The sequence below is a fragment of the Neofelis nebulosa genome, chromosome 16, assembly GCF_028018385.1.
Source record: "Neofelis nebulosa isolate mNeoNeb1 chromosome 16, mNeoNeb1.pri, whole genome shotgun sequence".
NCBI classification, from domain to species: Eukaryota; Metazoa; Chordata; class Mammalia; order Carnivora; family Felidae; genus Neofelis; species Neofelis nebulosa.
The window spans coordinates 13313838-13332964 of NC_080797.1; the positions used below are offsets into that span (position 1 = coordinate 13313838).

Consider the following 19127-nt stretch of genomic DNA (forward strand, 5'->3'; position numbering starts at 1 on the left):
TTAATCACTCTGCATAAGTACTATAGAGAGCAAGATGTAAGAAATTCAAATATCGTGGTGGAACTTTGGCTAATTTCTTAATATGGAGGCTGATATGGGTCTCAGCAACCACTGTAAGGTGGAGAGAGCAGAGTCTGGGGCCAGCCTTTAGCACCCTTACAGGAGCTCTTTGAGCCTCAGCGAGGGGCGGGCCCTGTGCTGCCCAACGTCCTCCCTTGAAGGGGGCTCCCTCCTGCAGTGCCAGACTCAGATGCCTTTGGTGGGGACCAGCCTCTTCCCACAACTGACTCTGACTCCGGAGGGCTGGACCCTTCACACAGCAGTCAAAGACCTATTTCAACATCCTGCAGGCAGACACTTAAACAGAAGTGCAGATGGTGTCCCTAGGTTTCAAGCTCTGTTGGAGGGGCGAACCGGGGCTGCTGGGGGCCAGGGGTGCAGAAGCAGGGATGTGCACAGGGAGTCATGTTGTCCCCCAGAGGAGGCAGGGCCAGGCTTCGAGAACCAAGGGTAGGAGGAGTGGTAAGAAAGTGGTACATTATGGGAAGGGTGTTGCGCTGCAGAACCAGGATTCCTTCTGGGATGGGGAGGGCCTGTCTGCTGGTACCCTTGGACTCTTGTTTATTGAGAGGTTACTGCCTTCGGGAGGCTGAGTCCCGAACATTATGGAGAAATGGGACCGTTTGGATTTCCTGCCCAGGAAGCTGCAGCAGAACCTTCTCATGTCTGCTGCAGTTCTGGCTCAAGAAGAAGTTACTGGAAGCACCTGGATGTCCGACCTTGTGTACAGGTCATTGCAACTTGAACACATTAAGGGGGAAGGGTTATCTGTGACAGTTCTAACCCAGAGTAGTTTAACGGGTGCTGCTGGAACTGTCCGGTGTGGGGTCCGCCCGGAACTCTGCACTGAGTGGGTGCCTTCCCTCTCCCCTTTACTCCCAGAAGTTTTCCCCGATCTAGTGTGGGGTCTCAGTTCCCTGCTGGCTGTGCACGCTTCCACCAGGTGAGACATGTAGACAGGCGTGTGCACACGTGAGCTCACAGTGACTTTGTTAAGTTCTGTTTTGTTTCACAGATTGTAGGTTGCCAGGTGAGGAGAGACCCTCCCAACTCCACTGAGCGATACACAAGGTGGATCAACCAGCTAGCGCCAGACCAGCTTCTCACTCAGGTACTCCTGCCCTCGTCTGGGAGCCCACCCGTGTTTGCCCACCTCCTGAGTGTGGCCTGGCAGACACACACTGGAGACATTGGAGAGGGGGACAGTGATTCAGAGGAGCCTGGCCTGGGAGGGAGCTGGAGCCAGCTGGCAGGTCTGAAGGCCTGGCTGGAGCCTGGGGAGGGTGCAGGTGCAGCCCAGTCACACAGGCCCAGGTGGACAGGGCGGGAGGGGGGCAGGGATGGGGCCAGGCTGTGGGAGGGAAGAGGCATCCAGGAAAGGCCATCCCCAAGGCAGGGTGCACTGGAGCAGGGCAGTCTGAGGGAGAGAGTGTCTGGGTGGCCCAGAAAGAGAGGAGGCGGGAACAGGTACTCTGGTCCCAGCTTTGGGTCTGCCAGATGCTGGAATCACTGGGTTTTGCTTTAAATACTGTTTCCTCACACACACACACACACACACACACAGAAGGTGCTTTTGCTTTTAGATTTTCTTGTCACATTTTGAGAACATTCCATGAATGGATATTTACAGACACCAGTGGTTAAAGGCCCAGAGAAGCTAATTTGTGTTTTAGTTGCTCCTAAAGCTGAACAGGCAGGAGAAGGAGCCAGTGTTTGGGTCCTGTGTGGCCTGCATGCTCCACTCAAGTGATGCGGGGGCCTGGAGGCAGGAGCTCACGGATGTTTAGGTGCTGGCAGAGGCTTGGTGGTGGGCTGGGGGCAGTGGAGTCCACATTGTGAGTGTCTGGAGGCTTCCTGGCTGGAACGGAGAGTGTCCCCTCGCATGTGGAGTGTGCAGGGACTGCTGTTCCGAGCCTGGCAGTGCACATGGCCTTCTCCCCTCCAGCTGGTAAGGGCCTAAGGCGTGGCACAGCTCGAAGCAGCAAAAGTCCATGATGCAGAGTCGCTGAAACCATGGAGGTCTGGTTGCAGACTTACAGGGTGTGTAAGCATCACTACACGTGTGGAGAAGCAGCAGGAGGTCTGTGGTCCCTGCTGCCACGCTTGGCCTGGTCCTTCCCTCCACAGAGAGGGGCCGGGCCTGCAGGGCTCACAATTCTGGGAGGTGCTGCCTTTTTACAGACATGTTGTCAGGATACCCACTTGGGTTTGCTTTTTTTTTTTTTTTTTTTTCCTCAACTAACTCTGAAGAGCTAGCAAGGGCTTTCCTGTTCCTAACTGGGGATTAAAATGTCATATTCAACGTGAAAGCTTCTGGCCTCCAGTCAACCCAGAACTCCCCCCAATTTGGGGCACCCAGAGGCTCCTTGCACAGGGCCAGGCTCGGCCTGGCACCAGCAAGGGGTCTCTGGAAACACCCCCCTCACTCCCGAATATTGGTGCACTGGCAGCTGAGTGTGCCGTCACCCCAGTGGGAGAGACTACTGACGCTCCTGTGTCTGCCTGTGTGTGACTTTCTGGTAGAATGTGAGTCAGGCAGGAACTATGTAGCTAAACACCGAGGGTATGATTTAAACGCAGTGGGCACATTTTCAGCCGGAAATTCGAGTTCTGATTGGAGGGCTAAGAAGACTTAAGTATTAAACATCATAGAAATAACTAAGAGTCCTCTTAAGTAGTGTTTTTCTTTACCAAGTTAGGGGAAATTAAAGTCTGAGGTTTCTCAAGACAAACTGAAAGAAGCTATGTGTTCTCTGAACCATTTCTCAGATCCTGCTCATCATGTAAACTGACCCACGTGTGAGGTGGGAGCAGCATGATTTGGTATTTGGTGCTCGCTTTACGCCTTCAGCGAGGTGCTGCTCCCAAGGGACCTGCCTCTCCTGAATCAGGGAGATCAAAGGGGGGGCCAGACCAGACCCCACTGTGCCCCGAGGCCATGCCCGGGGCCCTGGTCCTGCCCAGGCCTCCCACCAGTCCACCTGGCAAAGCTAAGTGACAGTAGCCTTGGGCCGATTTGGAAGATGGGGGGGGGGGGGCGGTTAGGGGTGCTCTCCTGTCCTGGGGCGGCTGGTTCCCAGCTTTTCCTTTTTCATGTGAGCAGCATCGACAGCAAGACCGTTAGACTCACTTGGCTTGTGCAAAAAGACCACGTTTCACTTACTCATCTACCTCAGTGTGTCTTTCCCGTGAAAGTGTGTCTGTCCTTCATGGCACAATGAATTGACCCAATTCTAATCAATTAGCATTCACGAAACTTAAAAACATAATTTGAAACAGACTAACCTGTACTGTTTTTCTTCATTTTCTCATTTAAAAGGAGCATCACCAACCCGTGTCCGCAGTACAGATCCATGTAAACTGGCAACTTTCAACATGTTAGAGAAGTTAGCGAGTTCTCTAAAACATACTGCTAGGGTGAAAGGAAACTTTTTACTAATGTCTGTTTCTATTAAACCCTGAAGCCACAGATTTTGGATTTAACATTAAAGTTTATTCTTGTTGCTATGTGGGTGTTACAGTGTCAGAATACTGGAACATTTGTTATCTGTGTAAAGATAGTCTTCCAACAAATTAGAAATAAGGATAATAAACCACAGGAATCTGGAAATGAGTCACACAAAACTCTGCTCTGTTTCTCTGAGAAGAATTCATATCACTTCCTGGTAAGATACCACTAATGAGGTCTGTGAATTTCATTAGATGGTTCATTTTCTTTAACTCACAGGCTTTTCCTTTCTAAATAAAAACTAATCTCGTTTTAAGTCTATAATCCTTAGTTTTGTCTTAAACGTTTGAGTACCAACAGCATCTAAAAGAATCAGTCTGTACATATAGGTTCCTCGTGGGCCTCTCTTGAGGTTAGACTCTACTCAGGACAAAGGATGGCCAGAGCCCTTGGTGTTTTGTTTCCGTGTGTATGCTCCCGCAGGCACACTGGAATAGGTTTTTACCTTTTAAGACCTACATGGGATTTATTTTTGCAAAGTGCACTTGGCGTTGGTGGCAAAACAAGGGAAGAAACCAAAAGCAAACCCCCAGGTCCCCGGAATAGCAGCATCCGAGCCTCACCTGGAAACCCCTTCTTTTGACAAAATTCTAAGAAACTGGATTATCTGATTTTTCAGTCGGTGACACATCAGAACCAGAAGAAAGGGTGACAGCTTGACAGTGAAGGAGACATAATCGAAAAGGAATCCGAGAGTGAGAGCCAGGAGCTCCTGGGACCTCCTCACTGCAGCTGCGCTTCCCCGGAATGCCGCCCCCTCCCCTTGCCTGAGTGCGCGCCTTCCCCGGGCGCCGCCCCCTCCCCTTCGTCCCGTGACCTGTGCACGCCTCCCCCTCGCCTTACCTGTGTGCGCCCCGCCCCCCTCACCTGTGGTCGTTCGGTACTGGTCCTGGTGCGCTCTCTGTCCGCCGGGGATTCCGCGGATGGAAGGGGGCCTGGGCGGGGGCCGGGGGCTCTGCGTGGACAGCCAGGTGCGGGAGGCTGCCCGGCCGAGGCCGCACACCTGCCTCTCGGGGCCTTGTGCGGCTCAGGTGTCCAGTCCGCTCGGCCACCCGCTGGTGCGCGCAGCTCGCGCGCCCTCTGCCGGGGCCTGTGCCTGAGCTTCAACTACGCGCAGTGACCTAACCCGCAGAGCATGTTAGGCCTCTTGGATCTGTTGCATTTGGTTCCAAGAATTCTAAATTTGTTGCAGGCCTGCCTCGGGAATTTTCTGTACCTCATTCAATCACAGCCTGTTCCAGGCGTAAGTAATCAAAGAAGCAATTGTTACTTAAATTGAAGCCAGCGCGCCACTCATTACCAGTTAGACCAGGGACTGGCTCGGGGGGCCAGATCTGTTCTGCTGCCCCTTTTTGTAAGTGAAGTTTTGTGGGCACACCACCATGCCCACGGTTGTGGCTGTTTCATAAACGGCAGTGCTTAGTACCTGTGACACAGAGCTAGGCCGGAGAAGCCTGGAAGTTAGTATCTGGCACTTTACAGGGAAGGCTTGCCTACCTCGGGTTCGGCAGCAGTGTGGTTAATTTGCCAGCACCTGGCTGTAACGTGGCGTTGGTCAGCCTTCTCTGTGCCGGCAAGTGGCCTGAGACGCTAAGGAACCTCTCAGGGACTCAGCCCTGGGGCAGGTGGTAGCGTTAGCACCACTTCTCACAAGGGGGCTTGAGGCCTGACAGCGTGGGCAGGGCCGGGCATGCTGGCTTGTTTTCACCACCTTGGCAACCACCCCTGACACTTGTCTGCGAACAGCAATAATCCTTGAGAACGTTTCAGCTGCGTGCCCTTCTTGGGATGCGTCCTCTCTCTTTCACAAGAAACAGGCCCAGCGGCTCGGTGGCTGGTTCATTCTGTCTTCTTGCTCTCTCTGCGTGGTACCCAGCTGCCCTGGAGCGGTGGCTCCCGCCCCGCAGGCTGCAGTCGGGTGGGGCCGAGGGCGTGCGTATCCGCGTGTTCCCAGAGCCCGCACCTTGAGAACCACAGAGAGAGGACAGGGCAGTGGTCATTGCCCTCTGTGGAGGCCTCCTGCCACCCTCACCCCTGGGTGCTGGCCTCAGGGAGCTCTGAACGTCTGCTACAGTAACCTGTGATGTACATTCAAGTTGTGTGGCATGGCTGGAAATATTTCCTAAGAAAACGCTTTCCCTCGAAATTTTAAAATTTCAAGACTTTCTCCCACCCCTCACCTGCCCTTTAAAAACAACAAGTTTACTCAGCAAACCTGGTTCTCCTCTCCATGTGCTTTAACTTATGTAATTTTAATGACATGGCCAAGCAAGCGTTGTGCGTCAGCAGATAAATGTGGTCACCTGCCATCCTCTTCTCTGGCCCCTGACACTATGGTAACTGTAGCTAAGGCAATGTGTACTGTAGTAAATACAGAATCGTAAAAAGTGGAAAAGAAAAGCCATAGCGGGGTCTGTTGTGAGTCCTTTAAATGATTCGAGGAGCTAGCCTGCAGGGAGCCAGTGTCCTCCGGGCTCGAATATGGAGGTGCCCAGAGGGAGATGAATCCACCAAGGTAAAAGCCTTCCCTCCGGAGGAAAGAGAAACATGCCAGTCGAAGTCACCCCTCTCCCCGTCCTGCAGGTTCGTGCTATTTGTTCTTATCTTGGGCCTTCTCATGAAGAAGGAAACTTCCTTGGGTGTCACCTGTGTGTTTTCAAATGGCCCTTTCCTGTTTGCAGCTTAGTGGAGGTAAAGCATGAACCACAAACTGTTCCGTTGAGTCAGGTGTGGTCCAACCTGGAGAATTATGGCAGGCAGGGGCCCTTGAAAGAAATGGGAGGTGCTCAGTAGATGTTAGTCTGCTCTTGCATGGTCAGACCGCTCGAACTGGGTAGAAGGCTGGCGTCCTGTGTTCTCAAGTGTTTCTGAGCGTTGACTGAAAGCAAAAGACAAAATGCAGCCTCTCAGAGGTGGGTTGTGGGAGATGTTACTTTGACAAGTAACAAATGGCAGTTGGATGCAAAAGCAAAGAGCTTGACCTTCTTTGTTCTTTCTGTTCCGTCACCTTTCAGGCAGAATGAAGGGTTGTGGAGAGGAGTTCCTGTCAGGCTTGCCTAGTGTGGCCCCGAGCCCTGGACACCGTCCGTGCACACGAGGGCCCCCTCCCAGGCTCCTGAGGAGAACAAGATGGTTTCCTTGAGTCAGTCCTGCCCCTGGACCCCCGGGTCTCCCAGTGCGCCCCCTGGGTCTGCAGCCCACAGCCCCCCATGGGCCTCGCAGAGATCACACCGAAGAAATGATGCAGTACACAAGGCAAGGACTCATTTTGTTAGCATTTTCCCTATCCCCCTCCCTAGCAGCCCAGTGTCCAGAGTTCACGTGAGCCCAGCACAGGGATGTTTCCTGGCTCCGACCGCACTGATGGTCATGCTGAGTGTTGCTGGTTTTTTTAAACAACACAGATTTATTCATGGCGTACAGCTCTGGGGGTCGGAGGTCCAGTGTCAAGGTGTGGGCAGGGCTGTTTCCTTCCGTTTCCAGATCTGGGGCTGCCGTTTGACTCTGTTTCCGTGGTCACCTCTCCTTCCCTCTCTTTAAGGAAATCATTTTAAATTGTGGTCAAACATACGTCACACAGCTTGGCACTTCAGACAGGCCATAGTTCAGACCCTTCCAGAAACTGTCCCCGCCCAACGTGGACTCTCCCAGCCCCCGGAAACTTCCGTCTGCTTTCTGTCTCTAAGAATTTGCCTCTTCCAGAGATTTCCTGTGAGTGGGGGTCATACAATATTTGTCCTTTTGTGTTTGAGTTATTCACATAACGATGTTTTCAGGTCTATCCATGTTATAAAGTGTCTGAATTTTCTTCCTTTTTATAGTTGAGTAATACTCCATTGTGTGAAAGTAGTGTCTATACCACATTCTGTTTATCCATTTGTATTCTGATAGACACTGTGTTATTTCCACCCTTTGGCTGCTGTGAACATTGTGCCACGTTGTCTGAGTCCCAGTTTCGATTCTGTTGGGCAGACCCAGGAGTGGAATCATGGGCTCTCATGACAATTCCATGTGTAATGTTTTGAGGAACTTCCAAACTTTTCCACAGCTGCTGCCCCATTTTACATTCCCACCAGCAGGGTGTAAGGGTTCCAGTTTTCTACTTCCTGTCAACACTTGCTACTTTCTGGTTCGTTTCCCGTCTAATGAGCGTGAAGTGGTATCTCATGGCGTCTACGACTGGTGATGGGAACATCTCTCAAGTCCTCGTTGGCTATCATGTGTCTTTTTTGGGAAATACGTTTTCAAGTCTTTTGATCATTTTTAAAATTGGGTTACTTGTCTTTCGTTGAATTCTAGGAGCTCTTTATATATTCTGGACACTAGACCCTTATCAGGTGTGTGATTTGCAGGTACTTCCTTTCATTCTGTGAGGCATCTGTTCACTCTCTTCATAGGATCCTTTGAAGCAGAAAAGCTTTTAATTTTGATGAAGTCCAACTTACTTATTTTCTTAGGTTGCACATGCTTTTGGTGTCACATCAGGAAACCCTTGCTTAATCCAAGGCCACAAAATGTTTCCTTCTAAGAGTGTTACAGTTTCGGCTCTTCCATTTGGATCTTTCATCCATTTTGTGTTCATTTTTGTAGATGGTATTGGGGAAAGGTCCAACTTCATCATTTCATGTGGACACCCAGCTTTCTCAACACTGAACAGTCTTGGCAGCCTCACTGAAAATCGGACCATTTTCCAGGGTTTGTTTCTGGACTCTGTTCTGTCTGCGTGTCAACACCACATTGTAGCTTTGTGCTAAATTCTGAAATTTGGTTTTTCATGGGAAGTGTGAGTCCACCAACTCTGTCTTTGCTTTTCAAGACTGTTCTGGCTGGGTGCCTGGGTGGCCTAGTCGGTTAAGCATCTGACTTTGGCTCAGGTCATGATCTCACGGTTCATGGGTTCAAGCCCTGCAGTGGGTTCTGTGCTGACACCTCAGAGCCTGGAGCCTGCTTCGGATTCCGTGTCTCCTTCTTTCACTGCCCCTCCCTAGCTGCACTCTGTCTCTCCCTGTCTCTCAGGGAGAACATTTAAATAATAATAAGTAATAATAAAGATTGTTCTATTTTGGGTCCCTTTAAATTCCATGACTTTTACAATGGGGGTTTTCTTTCCTACAGAAAGCCTGTGGGGATTTCCATAGGAGGGTGTTGACTCTCTAGGTCACTTTGGGCAGTGTTGTTACTGCCCCAGAGGCCTGATCCCACTCTCCTCAGGGCTCTGACTCCAACCTGCACATATAGACGCTTGGGAATGTAGAGGCTGGCATACTGTGGGTACAGCTTTGTTAAGATTTTAAAGAAGTTCTTTATTTAACCTGTTGGAATCACAGTTTTTCTGTATAGGGAAGAAAGTCACCACAATAAATATTTTCTTTGAGAAAATATGATTATATGTAATGCTTTCTAATAAGCTATATTTACTTACACCACCTTTCTGCCCAAGGCTTCTCACCCTCACTGAAGGGCTAGTGTGGGATTAGCCTGGTCAATTTGGGAGTGGTGTAGACATGTCAGACCAGCAGAAGCGGGTGAGATCCCTCCTGGCCTTGTGCCCAGTCAGGGCTCCTCTTTGGTTCAGCCCAGCTGCTCACAACTCACAGAGAACATGAAGCTTGTTGGCAGGCCCCACATGTCTCTGGGCCCTGGGCTGGAGGCCTCACCTCGTCCCTGCCCTCACAGGTGGACACCTGGCCTCACCATCGCCTGCTCCCCACTCTTCCCCGGGCCTGGCGAGGGCTCCCCTCCTGAGCACAGTCTGCTGTGCTGTGGTGGTGGGGCATCTGCCGGGTGTAGATTTCAGACCATTCACCACTGCTTCCAAGCCCTGATGAGCCAAACCCCACCTTTGGTGGGGTGGGGGGGGGGGTGGTCATTATGTTTTATACTACTTGAATCAGATACTTCTTTTTTTTATAATTTTTCTTTAATGTTTATTTTTGAGAGAGAGAGCGTGGGCAGGAGAGGGGAGGGGAGGAGAGAGAGCAAGACACAGAATCCGAAGCAGGCTCCAGGCTCCGAGCTGTCAGCACAGAGCCTGATGCGACACTCGAACTCACGAACGGGGAGATCATGACCTGAGCTGAAGTTGGACGCTTAACCGACTGAGCCACCCAGGTGCCCCGAATCAGATACCTCTTTAAGAGAAAAACGTTTAATGATTTAGGATAAATATATTAAATGAAAACAATCATGACTTAGTCAAGGCTGTGTTGTCTGGACTCTGTCGTGTTAGGGAAAGCCTTCTAATCTGGCCTTTGTTTTTAATTCTGCCTTTGATTGTTTAAAAATCTCCAATCCTGGGATGTTCATCAGAAAAAGTGCTTGGTAGAGGGTTGCATTCACTTCACTGGGAGGGACTGTTAGGAGGAGGCCTCCACAGTCCCCAAACCTGTGCTCAGGCTCCAAGTCAGAGCCGCCTTCCCCGGAGGGCACAGCCCAGCCACGGGGCACCCAAAACCTCCCTGGATGTGGTGAAGATGTAACTCAGGCTGAGTTGTTTTGGGACAGGATGCCAGTTCCGGGGAGGGGTGATGATGGGGAGTGTAGCCCTAGACCCGGGAGCCCCTCAGTCTGCCTGCACCCCTGCCCCTAAACAAAGGTCATAGGTGAGGAGGGCCTGGGAGTGATGGGTGGGATGGGAGGCATCTCTGTCTCTGTCCCTTGCAGGATGAGAAATACCACCAAACGCTTGGGAGACCACTGTCTTGTTCCAATAGGATTGGGGGTGGGAGGGGTCAGTGAGACGGAGAAGGTGTGACACTTTAAGAAATGCCTGGAAAGAAGCAGCCCTGAAAAATTACAGGTGTCCTGCCCTCGACAATTCGTACAACCTGAAATGATCCATATCTGTTAGGTGTTAAGGAAATCTCTCTGTGTCGCTGGAGGTTGTGATGTGTGAGACACGGGAAGTTTGTCTCACTGGGCTTTAGGACGCATTCAGAGAAAACACCCTTTCTTCCCTCCCCCAAGGGGAGGTTGGAAAGATGAATTTGGAGGTCAAAGCACAGAGAAAACCATTCTGCAAAACACCAGGAGAAAATAAGGCGTAAATCAGAGCCACCAGGGAGAGTGCAGAGTGGGACTCCTGAGCCCAGCCTGCTGGCTTCCCCCTTGTTCTTGGGCACATGTGACCGGGGGGGGGGGGGGGAACCCCAGTGACGTGAGAGACCCCAGAGAAGGATAGTACAAGGCCTGTTCTTAGCACAAGCCTGGTGGGACGAGGACACGGATGCCTCTGCCTGCACTCTCAGGTTCCCTTGGGTGGCAATGACCAGAGCGCTTCCAGACCATTGCTTTCCTACCACAGGGGCATTGCGTGTGCCTCTGGGTCAGTCCCTCTGCCCCTGCCCAGCCAATAGGCTGTTCCTGTGGCTTGTGCACATACCTGCTGAACATTCGCAGGATGCTTGGTTAGGGCAGTGCGGGACAGGTGCGCCTTGCTGGCTGTGGCGGGGGGGGGGGGGGGGGGTAGGGGGGGGTGCACACCAGGGCTGAAGGCAAGCCGCAGGATGCTCTGGGGTGGGGGGCTGAGGATGAGGAGCAGGACCCACTGCCCACGTCACAGATGACCTGGTAACCTGGGACTCTGCGTCTCCCTCTCCCTCCCTGCACCCCCCCCTCCCCGCTCCCTGTCCCTCTCAAAAATAAACATTACAAAAAGAAAAATGAAATTTCCAGGATACTCTTGTCGCCCAGCTGCACAAGCGACTGCCAACACCTTTGTCCCTCAGAGTGTGGGGCTGCAGAGCCGGCAGGACTGGGGGAGCCAGCAGGTCCGGGAGCCGCCCCTAGACTGTGGAAAAGACCCCTGTGTGCAGCTGGGAGGAACCGGTCCTGGGTCACCCTGCGGTGGCCTGAGAACTCTTGAAATGTATGGAATCGGTAGCATTCGGAGGCAGTTTTACTAGGACTCCCTTCTCTCTTATACGGGCCCCCAGGAAGGCTGTGCACACGTGTGCAGACACGCACCTGGCCCACACGGTTCCAGATCCACTGTGTACGTGCAGACTAGCTGGGTCTCATCCCCCCAGAGCGTTCGCACTCATGTCTCTGTCCCTCTCTCTCTCAGACACACACGCACCACCATACACACCCTGCCCTGTGAAGGGCAGACCACCGCCTGGCGCCGGCCTGGCGTGGCCACCTTGGCTCACTGCGCACACGGACGGGCTCACCGGTCCGTGCGTGTGGCACACGTGCCTTCCGCAGCTGTCACCTCCACAGGCTGCGCCAGAGGGCACGACCCAGAAGGGGTCTTTGCCCACACGAGGAGTTTGGGCTCTGATGAGAAGCAGCTGTTGCGGAGTGGGGGCCCTGCGCCCGCAGCCTGGGAGGCAGTGAGGTGCACACAGTCTCTCCGTGGGCCCCGCACTGTCCGTGCTGTCCTTCACACGTGGCTCACACCCCAGGGGTCACGTGCATCCTGCAGCCAAAGCGACCCCCGCTCAAATAGCCAGGTTGGCAGAGATGTTCTGAAGTCTGAACCACTGTTTTCTGAACCACTCACTTCCTCCAGGTGGAGCAGGGGGGTTTGGTTTGGCTGCAGACATTTCTGGAAGTCAGTCAAGTGGGGTCACTGAACCCCACCCCTCCATGCACCCACAAACTGCCTCTGGGGGCCACTGGCCTTCACCCCTTCTGTGGTTCCGGAGGGTGAATAAACACAAGGGGCCTGGTCAGGGGCATTGAATCCACAGGCACAAAAGAGTGTTAGCGTCACAGCTGGCAGAGCTGAGCGCCCTGCACGGCTTTCCTGCAGCAGCCACGTCCCCACGTGGGGCTGCCCTGCCCTCCGTGCAAAGGGCTCCCCGCGGTCCCTGTGAGCCTTGTCATGGCAGGCCCAGCACGGCCACACAGCACAGGGACAGCCTCTGAGCCCTCCTGGTGTAGAGACAGGTCTGTCCTCCCAGCCTGAGCCCAGAAGCTGGCAGGCAGATCACACACCCAAGTGGGAGTGTTTTTGTCAGTGGCTGGTGGTAAGTGTCTCAGACCCGGGCTGTGCTTGGGAAGTGGGTTCTGGAAGCATCCTGAGGGAAGGGCGTGTGTGCAGGCCAGGACCTAGCCGGCACAGGGGCCAGAATTCCGGTGCTCATGACAGCTCACAGGGCTGGTGGGGGTCATGTGGAGAGGTAGAGGATATCCGATGTGAGAGCACGGCTCCAGGGGCATTCGAGGCTGCCTGGTGAGTGCAGGCAGGAAGGCCATGGCCATGTGGGTGGAGGGACGGGGTAGGAGGGAGAAGTTGCTGTGGTGCCTGGGGCCTACATGGTCATCCAGGGGACAGTGGCCCAGGGAACCCACGAGGAGCCGTGAGTCCAAGGTGTCGTTTTTCAGTAGATCCATCACGTGGTCCACACATAGGCACCCTCGGTGCAGGCTGCGGATGTCTTAGCACACTCCAGAAGGTTCCCTCAGAAAGGACCACTGTGCCCCAGCGGCCCTGCCCCTGGGCGATGGTGAGCCCACTGTGTCCGCACCAGCGCCCATGTCCTGGGGTTCCTCTTCAGCGGCAGTCTCAGCCGCTACCCTCGCACCTCCTTGAAGCAGCTGAGCAAGCCTCTTTCTCACTCTGGTTCTGCCGTCTCACGGAGTTGTGAGATTTCTTTCGGACCCTGGAAACACGTCCCTCATGGGATCTGTGTGCCTGATGGACACGTACGAGCGTTTCCTCTTGGTCCCTGGTGGCCCCTTCGTTTTCGTATCACATCTTTCAAAGAGGTGACGTTTTCAGTTTTGATGAAATCCGGTCTATTAATATCTCCTTTCTATTTTGCAAAATTGTGCCCTATTTTATAAAACTTGACTATCCTCCGGTCACAAGTGTGTTCTCGTTTAGGATTAGGTTTAGGATTCTAGCACCTGTGTTTAGTTAGGTCTGTCATATACTTTGAGGTAGATTTTGTGTGTGGTGTGAGATAAGGGTTGGTCTGTTGGTCTTAGATCCTGGGACCTTTTGCTAAACTTCTTGTGTTGTGTCCCAGCCTTTGTGGATACTCTTTTCTCTGTGTTTCTGTTTTCCTGGGTAGAACTGGTACAGTGCTGAGTCGCGATGGGAATGGGCTTTCTGGCCATAATCCCGACCCAGAGACAAGCCCTCAGGATTCCACCCACAGGTGAGATGTTGGCCATGATCAGGATGAGTACTCTGAGCAGTACCTTGACTGGGTGTTGGATTCTGTCAAATACTTTTTTAGTATCTATTGAAACGATTGTATGATTTTTTTTTCCTTTTTGGTGATGATGGGGTAAATTGCACTGATTGGTTTTCAAATATTAAACCAAACTTAAACATGTAGGATAAATACCGCTTGCTCAAGACATGTGGTGTGTATGTGTGTGTATCTGGTTGGTAATAATCTGTTAAGGGTTTGTGCATCTCTGTCCATAAGGGACTTTGCTCTGTGGTTTGTGGTATATTTGTCTGGTTTTGGTGTCAGTGTATCAAGTTAATGCTGACCTTTTAAGATGGGTTGAAATATGTTCCCGTCCTTTGTTTTATGAAGGCGGTTTTGTGAGATTGGTATTCTTCTTACTTTACTGTTTGGTGGAAGGTACCAGTAGTTTTGAATTATGAATTCCAGTTTTTAATAGATACAGGGCTGTTTAGATTTCTGTTTCTTCTTAATCATCTTCTGCGGGATTTGCTCATTTTATCTAAGTCATTTAATTTATTGGCATAAATGTGTTAATAATTCCCTTACTCCTTTATTAATGCCTGCAGGTCATGTGATTTGCTTTCTTTTCTTCCTATTGATTTGTGTCCTTTGTCTTTTGTTTTTGTTATGGAAGTTAGAGATGTGTCGCTCTTGTTGACTTTCTTCAAGTATAAGCTTTGTTTCTGTTGATGTTCTTTAATTTTTTTTTTAATGTTTGTTTATTTTTGAGACAGAGACAGAACATGAACGGGGGAGGGTCAGAGAGAGAAAGAGACAGAATCCAAAACAGGCTCCAGGCTCTGAGCTGTCAGCACAGAGCCCGACGCAGGGCTCGAACTCATGGACTGTGAGATCATGACCTGAGCCAAAGTCGGATGCCCAACCGACTGAGCCACCCAGACGCCCCGTGTTTCTGTTGATGTTCTTGATGGCCCCTTTTCTATTTCATTGATCTCTGCCCTTATGTCTGTTATGTCCTTTCTTGTATTTAGTTTGAGTTCACTTTGCTCTTTTTCTGTCTTCTTGAGGTGGGAGCTTCAATCGTCAATCTGAGACCTTTTTTCTTGTATAAGCATTTCACACTACAAAATTTTCTCTGTTCTGGCCACACCCCACAGTTTTGATGTGTTGCTTTTTCATTTTCATTTGGTTCAAAATATTTTCTAATTTTATTGTGATATCTTCTCTTGGACCCCTGGGAAGTTTAGAAGTATGTTGTTTTAATTTCCAAACAGCTGGAGTCCTGCCTGTGGCCCCGCCAGGCTGGCTGCCTTTTGCAACAGCACCTCGAGGGCGTCAGAGCCTCTGGGCAGCCGCCCACCGTGGGCCCCTTGCGCACAACCCTTGCACCCCTTCAGGGGAGGCCTGCCACGCCGGCCGGGCTTCCAGAACTGCCTGCAGGCCCCTTCCTGCCCCCTACCTTGGCACCCGCCCCACCACCGTCCCTGCTGGTGCACCTCAGTGCCCCTCCCCGACCCTGGGAGCCCATGAACAGCAGGCACACCTGTCCCTGGCCTGATGCTCAGCCCATTCTGCTGAGGGCCCCATCTCTCCCTTCAGAGTGACCACCATCCCCACTCAGTCTTTGGCATGCGTTTCTTTCTCCTTATTTCACAGGCCTGCGTCACTAAAGAATGCACTGGATAGCTTTGCAGACAGATACTAAGTTCTAGCCGATAGAAACATAACGTGAGCCATAAATGCAAGCCAAAATAGAGTTTGAAATTTTTTAGTCGTCATATTAAGAAGGTATAAAGAAGTAGATGGATTTAATTGTAATATATTTTATTTAATGTATGCAAAATACTATCATTTCAATGTGTGATCGATAGAAGAATATCAATGAGATACTTTACACTCTTCATACTAAGTGTATTTTACTCTCACGGCACATCCACTAAGCCCAGCTTCATTCGCACACCCGTAACCCGTGTGCTTGGGGACCAGGCTGCTTGTCTCAGCTCAGCCCCACTACCAAGTTGAAACATCCCTTCAGCTGCAGCCAACCTGCCAGAAAATGCCTCTGGATTTGTGGCAAGTAGGAGCTGAACACAGGAAGCTGGGGTTTTGTTTTGTCAAAGTTCACAACTAGCAGTATGAAACCGTTTTTTTTTGACAGTCAAGGAAGTTATGGGACACATTTGTTGGGACTGGTAGAAAATGCTGGCATTCAGGAGCCCTTCGGTGATGTCTGGCAATGGGGAGCCCCTGGATTCCAGGACCCTCGAAGCCCCTCCAAAAGCACCAAAAGCCTGATGTGCAGAAAGCAGGGCACGGGGTCCCAAAGGCCACATAAGCTGCCTCGGATGCAGCCTCCTTGGTCTCAGCAGATACCTTGGTGGTTCAGGTTTGTGCCTCAGCCACAGGCCCAGCTCCTCGGCCGGCTGCAGGCCCCACTGATCCGATCTCTGTCACCAGAGGTTAGAACGGCTGTCTTAGGATTTTGTGGACGTGGAGACTTGCCCTCTAGAGGCTGCCTGCCTTTGCTCGGCAAAAGCTGTTGGTGTCTGTCCACGTGGCTGCTGTGCCTGCAGCCTGTTCTCCAACTGCCAGGGACGGTCCCTTTGTGTGGCTGTTCCACGGTGTCCTATCTCTCATTGCAGAGCATTTAGGTTGCTTCCTGTTTTTTCTGTTGTGTGTAAAGCTGCTTTGAACATTCACGGACAGGTTTTTTTGTTTGTTTGTTTGTTTGTTCTTTTTTTAGTTATTTATTTTTGAGAGAGACAAAGCCTGACTGGGGGAGGGGGAGAGAGAAAGTGAGAGAGAGAGAGACAGAGACAGAGACAGAGAGAATCCCAAGTAGGCGCTGCACTGTCAGTGCAGAGTCCCATGTGGGGCTCGAACCCACGAACTCAATGGACAGGTTTTGTGTGGACATATGTTTTTATTTTTCTGGGACCCCCAGGAGTGGAGTGGCTGGTTATGTGGAAAGTCTGAGTACCTGCTCGGCCGCTTGCAAGGCGGGTTATGTTCACTGTCCTCTCCTCGGAGTGTAACATCTCACTCGGTATTGTCAGTCTTTAATTCTGGCATTCGCGAGGCTGTATTGTGTTTCATTACAGTTAAATCTCCCTGCCCCTGGCATCCAGTTACCTAGACGCCAGGAGCTCCCACCCCAGGTATGACCACTAAGAACGCCTCCAAACATTTCCAAATGTCCCCCTGAAAGTGTCACCTTACATGGCAAGGGGGTCTTTGTAGACGTGACTAAGGATTTTGAGATGGGAGACCATCTTGGATGGTGCAAGTGGGCCCTAAGTGCACCACGAGTGTCCATATAAGAGGGAAGCAGGGGAGTCACCAGGCCGTGCCAGGAAGAGGGGGCAGGCCAGAGCGGAGGTCCAAGGGGCATGCGGCTGTTGTGAGGAGGTCAGTCCTCCCCCGACTGACCTGGACACTCACACAACCGAGTCACCACCACAGCAGTTTTTGTAGAAGAAATTGGCCAGCTCGTTCCAAAATTTGTTGGAAACGCAAAGATTTAGAATAGTCAAAATATATGTGGACAAGAGCAGAGTTGTCGGCTAGCGCTACCTGACTCCAAGGCTGTGTGGTGCCAGCACAAGGAGGGACCCACAGATCCCTGATCAGATAGAAGGGCTGCACGGCCTGGTGCAAAAGATGTCATTGGGACGTCCGCACATCCACGCACAACAAAACCAAACTCGAGAACCTTACACACAGATTCCTGTGTCGAAACCCTGGCCTCTAACATGACAGAGTTGGGGGGCCTTTGGGAGGTGATTGGGTTAGAGGAGATCCTGAGCGTGAGGCTGGGACCGGTGCCCTTGTCAGCCGGGAGGCCCTTCTGTTGTGCGCGTCCTGGTGGCTGGAGTCCTGGTGGCTGAGGTGAGGGGTCCTGGCTCCACATGTCTTCTCCCCAGGCCCTCCCACCCCTAGAACATCAACGCAAAGAATTCTGCTTCCTGGTGTCCACCCGTGGCTGGGCAGCAGCGAGAGCCTCTTTGGCCCAGACCAGGCGTCGGGGCCACTGGCAGCATGGCTCCCAGAGAAGCCTGGAGGCCCTTCTGCCCTTCACTGGGCTGCCAGAATAGCAACTGGCAGGCTAGCAACTGCCAGCCCCTGATGTGCTGACAGCCTGGCCTGGCTGAATCAGGGGTCAGGGCTGGGAGGTCTGCCCTGGCCACTCAGGCACATGATGTGGTGCTGGGAGCGGCCCAGACCAGCCATCCTTCAAGGAAAGGCTGGTTTTCTTCCAAGACCATTTCTTGCTATGAAGAGTCTCGGGGAACTTCAGAGGCAGGGTACGCTCACAAAGCATAGGACGCCTCCTCCCTGTGTTGAGGGGTAGTCACTGGCCTTCCTCGGCCCCCACAGTCCCAGCTCACTGCCCTCTGGGAGCCCTTCTGGACACACTCCACACAGCATCAAATTCAAACACGGAATTCGTTCACAGCCTGAAGCGTGTCTAGAACTGAAGACTGGCAAATTTCCAAAAGGCCATCAAACCCCGAGGCTCTGTCCTGCCAGCCTGTCCCCTTCTGGACCTCTGATCTCCCGCTGGTCACAGAAGTGTCAGCAACACCAGGAACAGTGCCCGGCTTCTGTCCTCATCCCTGCTGTGGCCTTGTTCCTTCCCCAAGTTGCCAAGAAGAAAATTCCATCAGCAGGTTTCTCCCGTCACCTGCGGCCAGCATCGTTTCCACGGAGAGACATGAGGCTCCCAAGGGAGCAGGGGACACGTCAGCTGGGAGCTGGCATCTCGGGGACAGGACAGAAAACCATGTAGCCAGTCTCTGCCAGTTGGCCTGTCTCCCCTGTTCAGTCCTCACATTGGGCAGTGAAGCTGGCGGCCTGTGGGAGCACATCTATGTGTATCTTTGTAGGAATATGTGTGCCTCTGGTTTTGTTTTGTAAACAGACACCCTCTCCTAGACTCCACGAAGCCTGGAAAAACCATTTAAAGTTGAAAACGTTTACTTGTCCAAAGACTAACACACCATACAATGGACTGGTTTTTCCCTTTCTGGCATACAGTTCTGAGTCTTACCACACATGCGTATGTGTGTAACCACCCCAACCGGCTCGTTTGTGTAAAATGCTGATAAGTATCTCGATGTGCTTCACTGGGCCAGCACTCTGCAAAGTGGCACCACTAACGTTGCCACTCACAGGAAGCCCAGCGACCTACCTGATGGTAGCTTCTGAGAATTGCAAACAGCCCCCGGTGTGGAGTGGACGAGTGTTGGGCTGAGTGGAGGGTTCCGGAACTGTGGGGACCCACAGCAAACATGGTGGAGGGTTCCAGAACTGTGGGGGCCCCCAGCAAACACGGGTGACGCCGTCCTCACTGACCATCATGTAAGCCGGCTCAGACAGCCAAGGGAGAGAGGGACTTTGCTCTGCAGCCGTGTGTGAGGAGGCGGGCCTGTCCTGAGGGGCAGGGT

The 19127-nt window shown here is 52.1% G+C and overlaps 1 protein-coding gene across 13 annotated transcripts in view; it reads left to right on the forward strand.

Annotated features, from left to right (window-relative positions):
- Positions 1-19127, forward strand: part of B3GNTL1 (UDP-GlcNAc:betaGal beta-1,3-N-acetylglucosaminyltransferase like 1) — a 94049-nt gene that overhangs the window by 49797 nt on the left and 25125 nt on the right. For 12 of the 13 annotated variants that reach the window (XR_009254832.1, XR_009254833.1, XR_009254834.1 and 9 more), the window contains exon 6: positions 1076-1171. The exons of the other annotated variant lie outside the window; for it this stretch is intronic. Coding sequence is in view for 5 of the 12 variants with exons in the window: in XM_058703385.1 (XP_058559368.1) it covers positions 1076-1171 (96 nt within the window). In the remaining 7 variants the exon portion in view is untranslated. The remainder of the gene's footprint in view (positions 1-1075; positions 1172-19127) is intronic. 13 annotated transcript variants of the gene reach the window in all.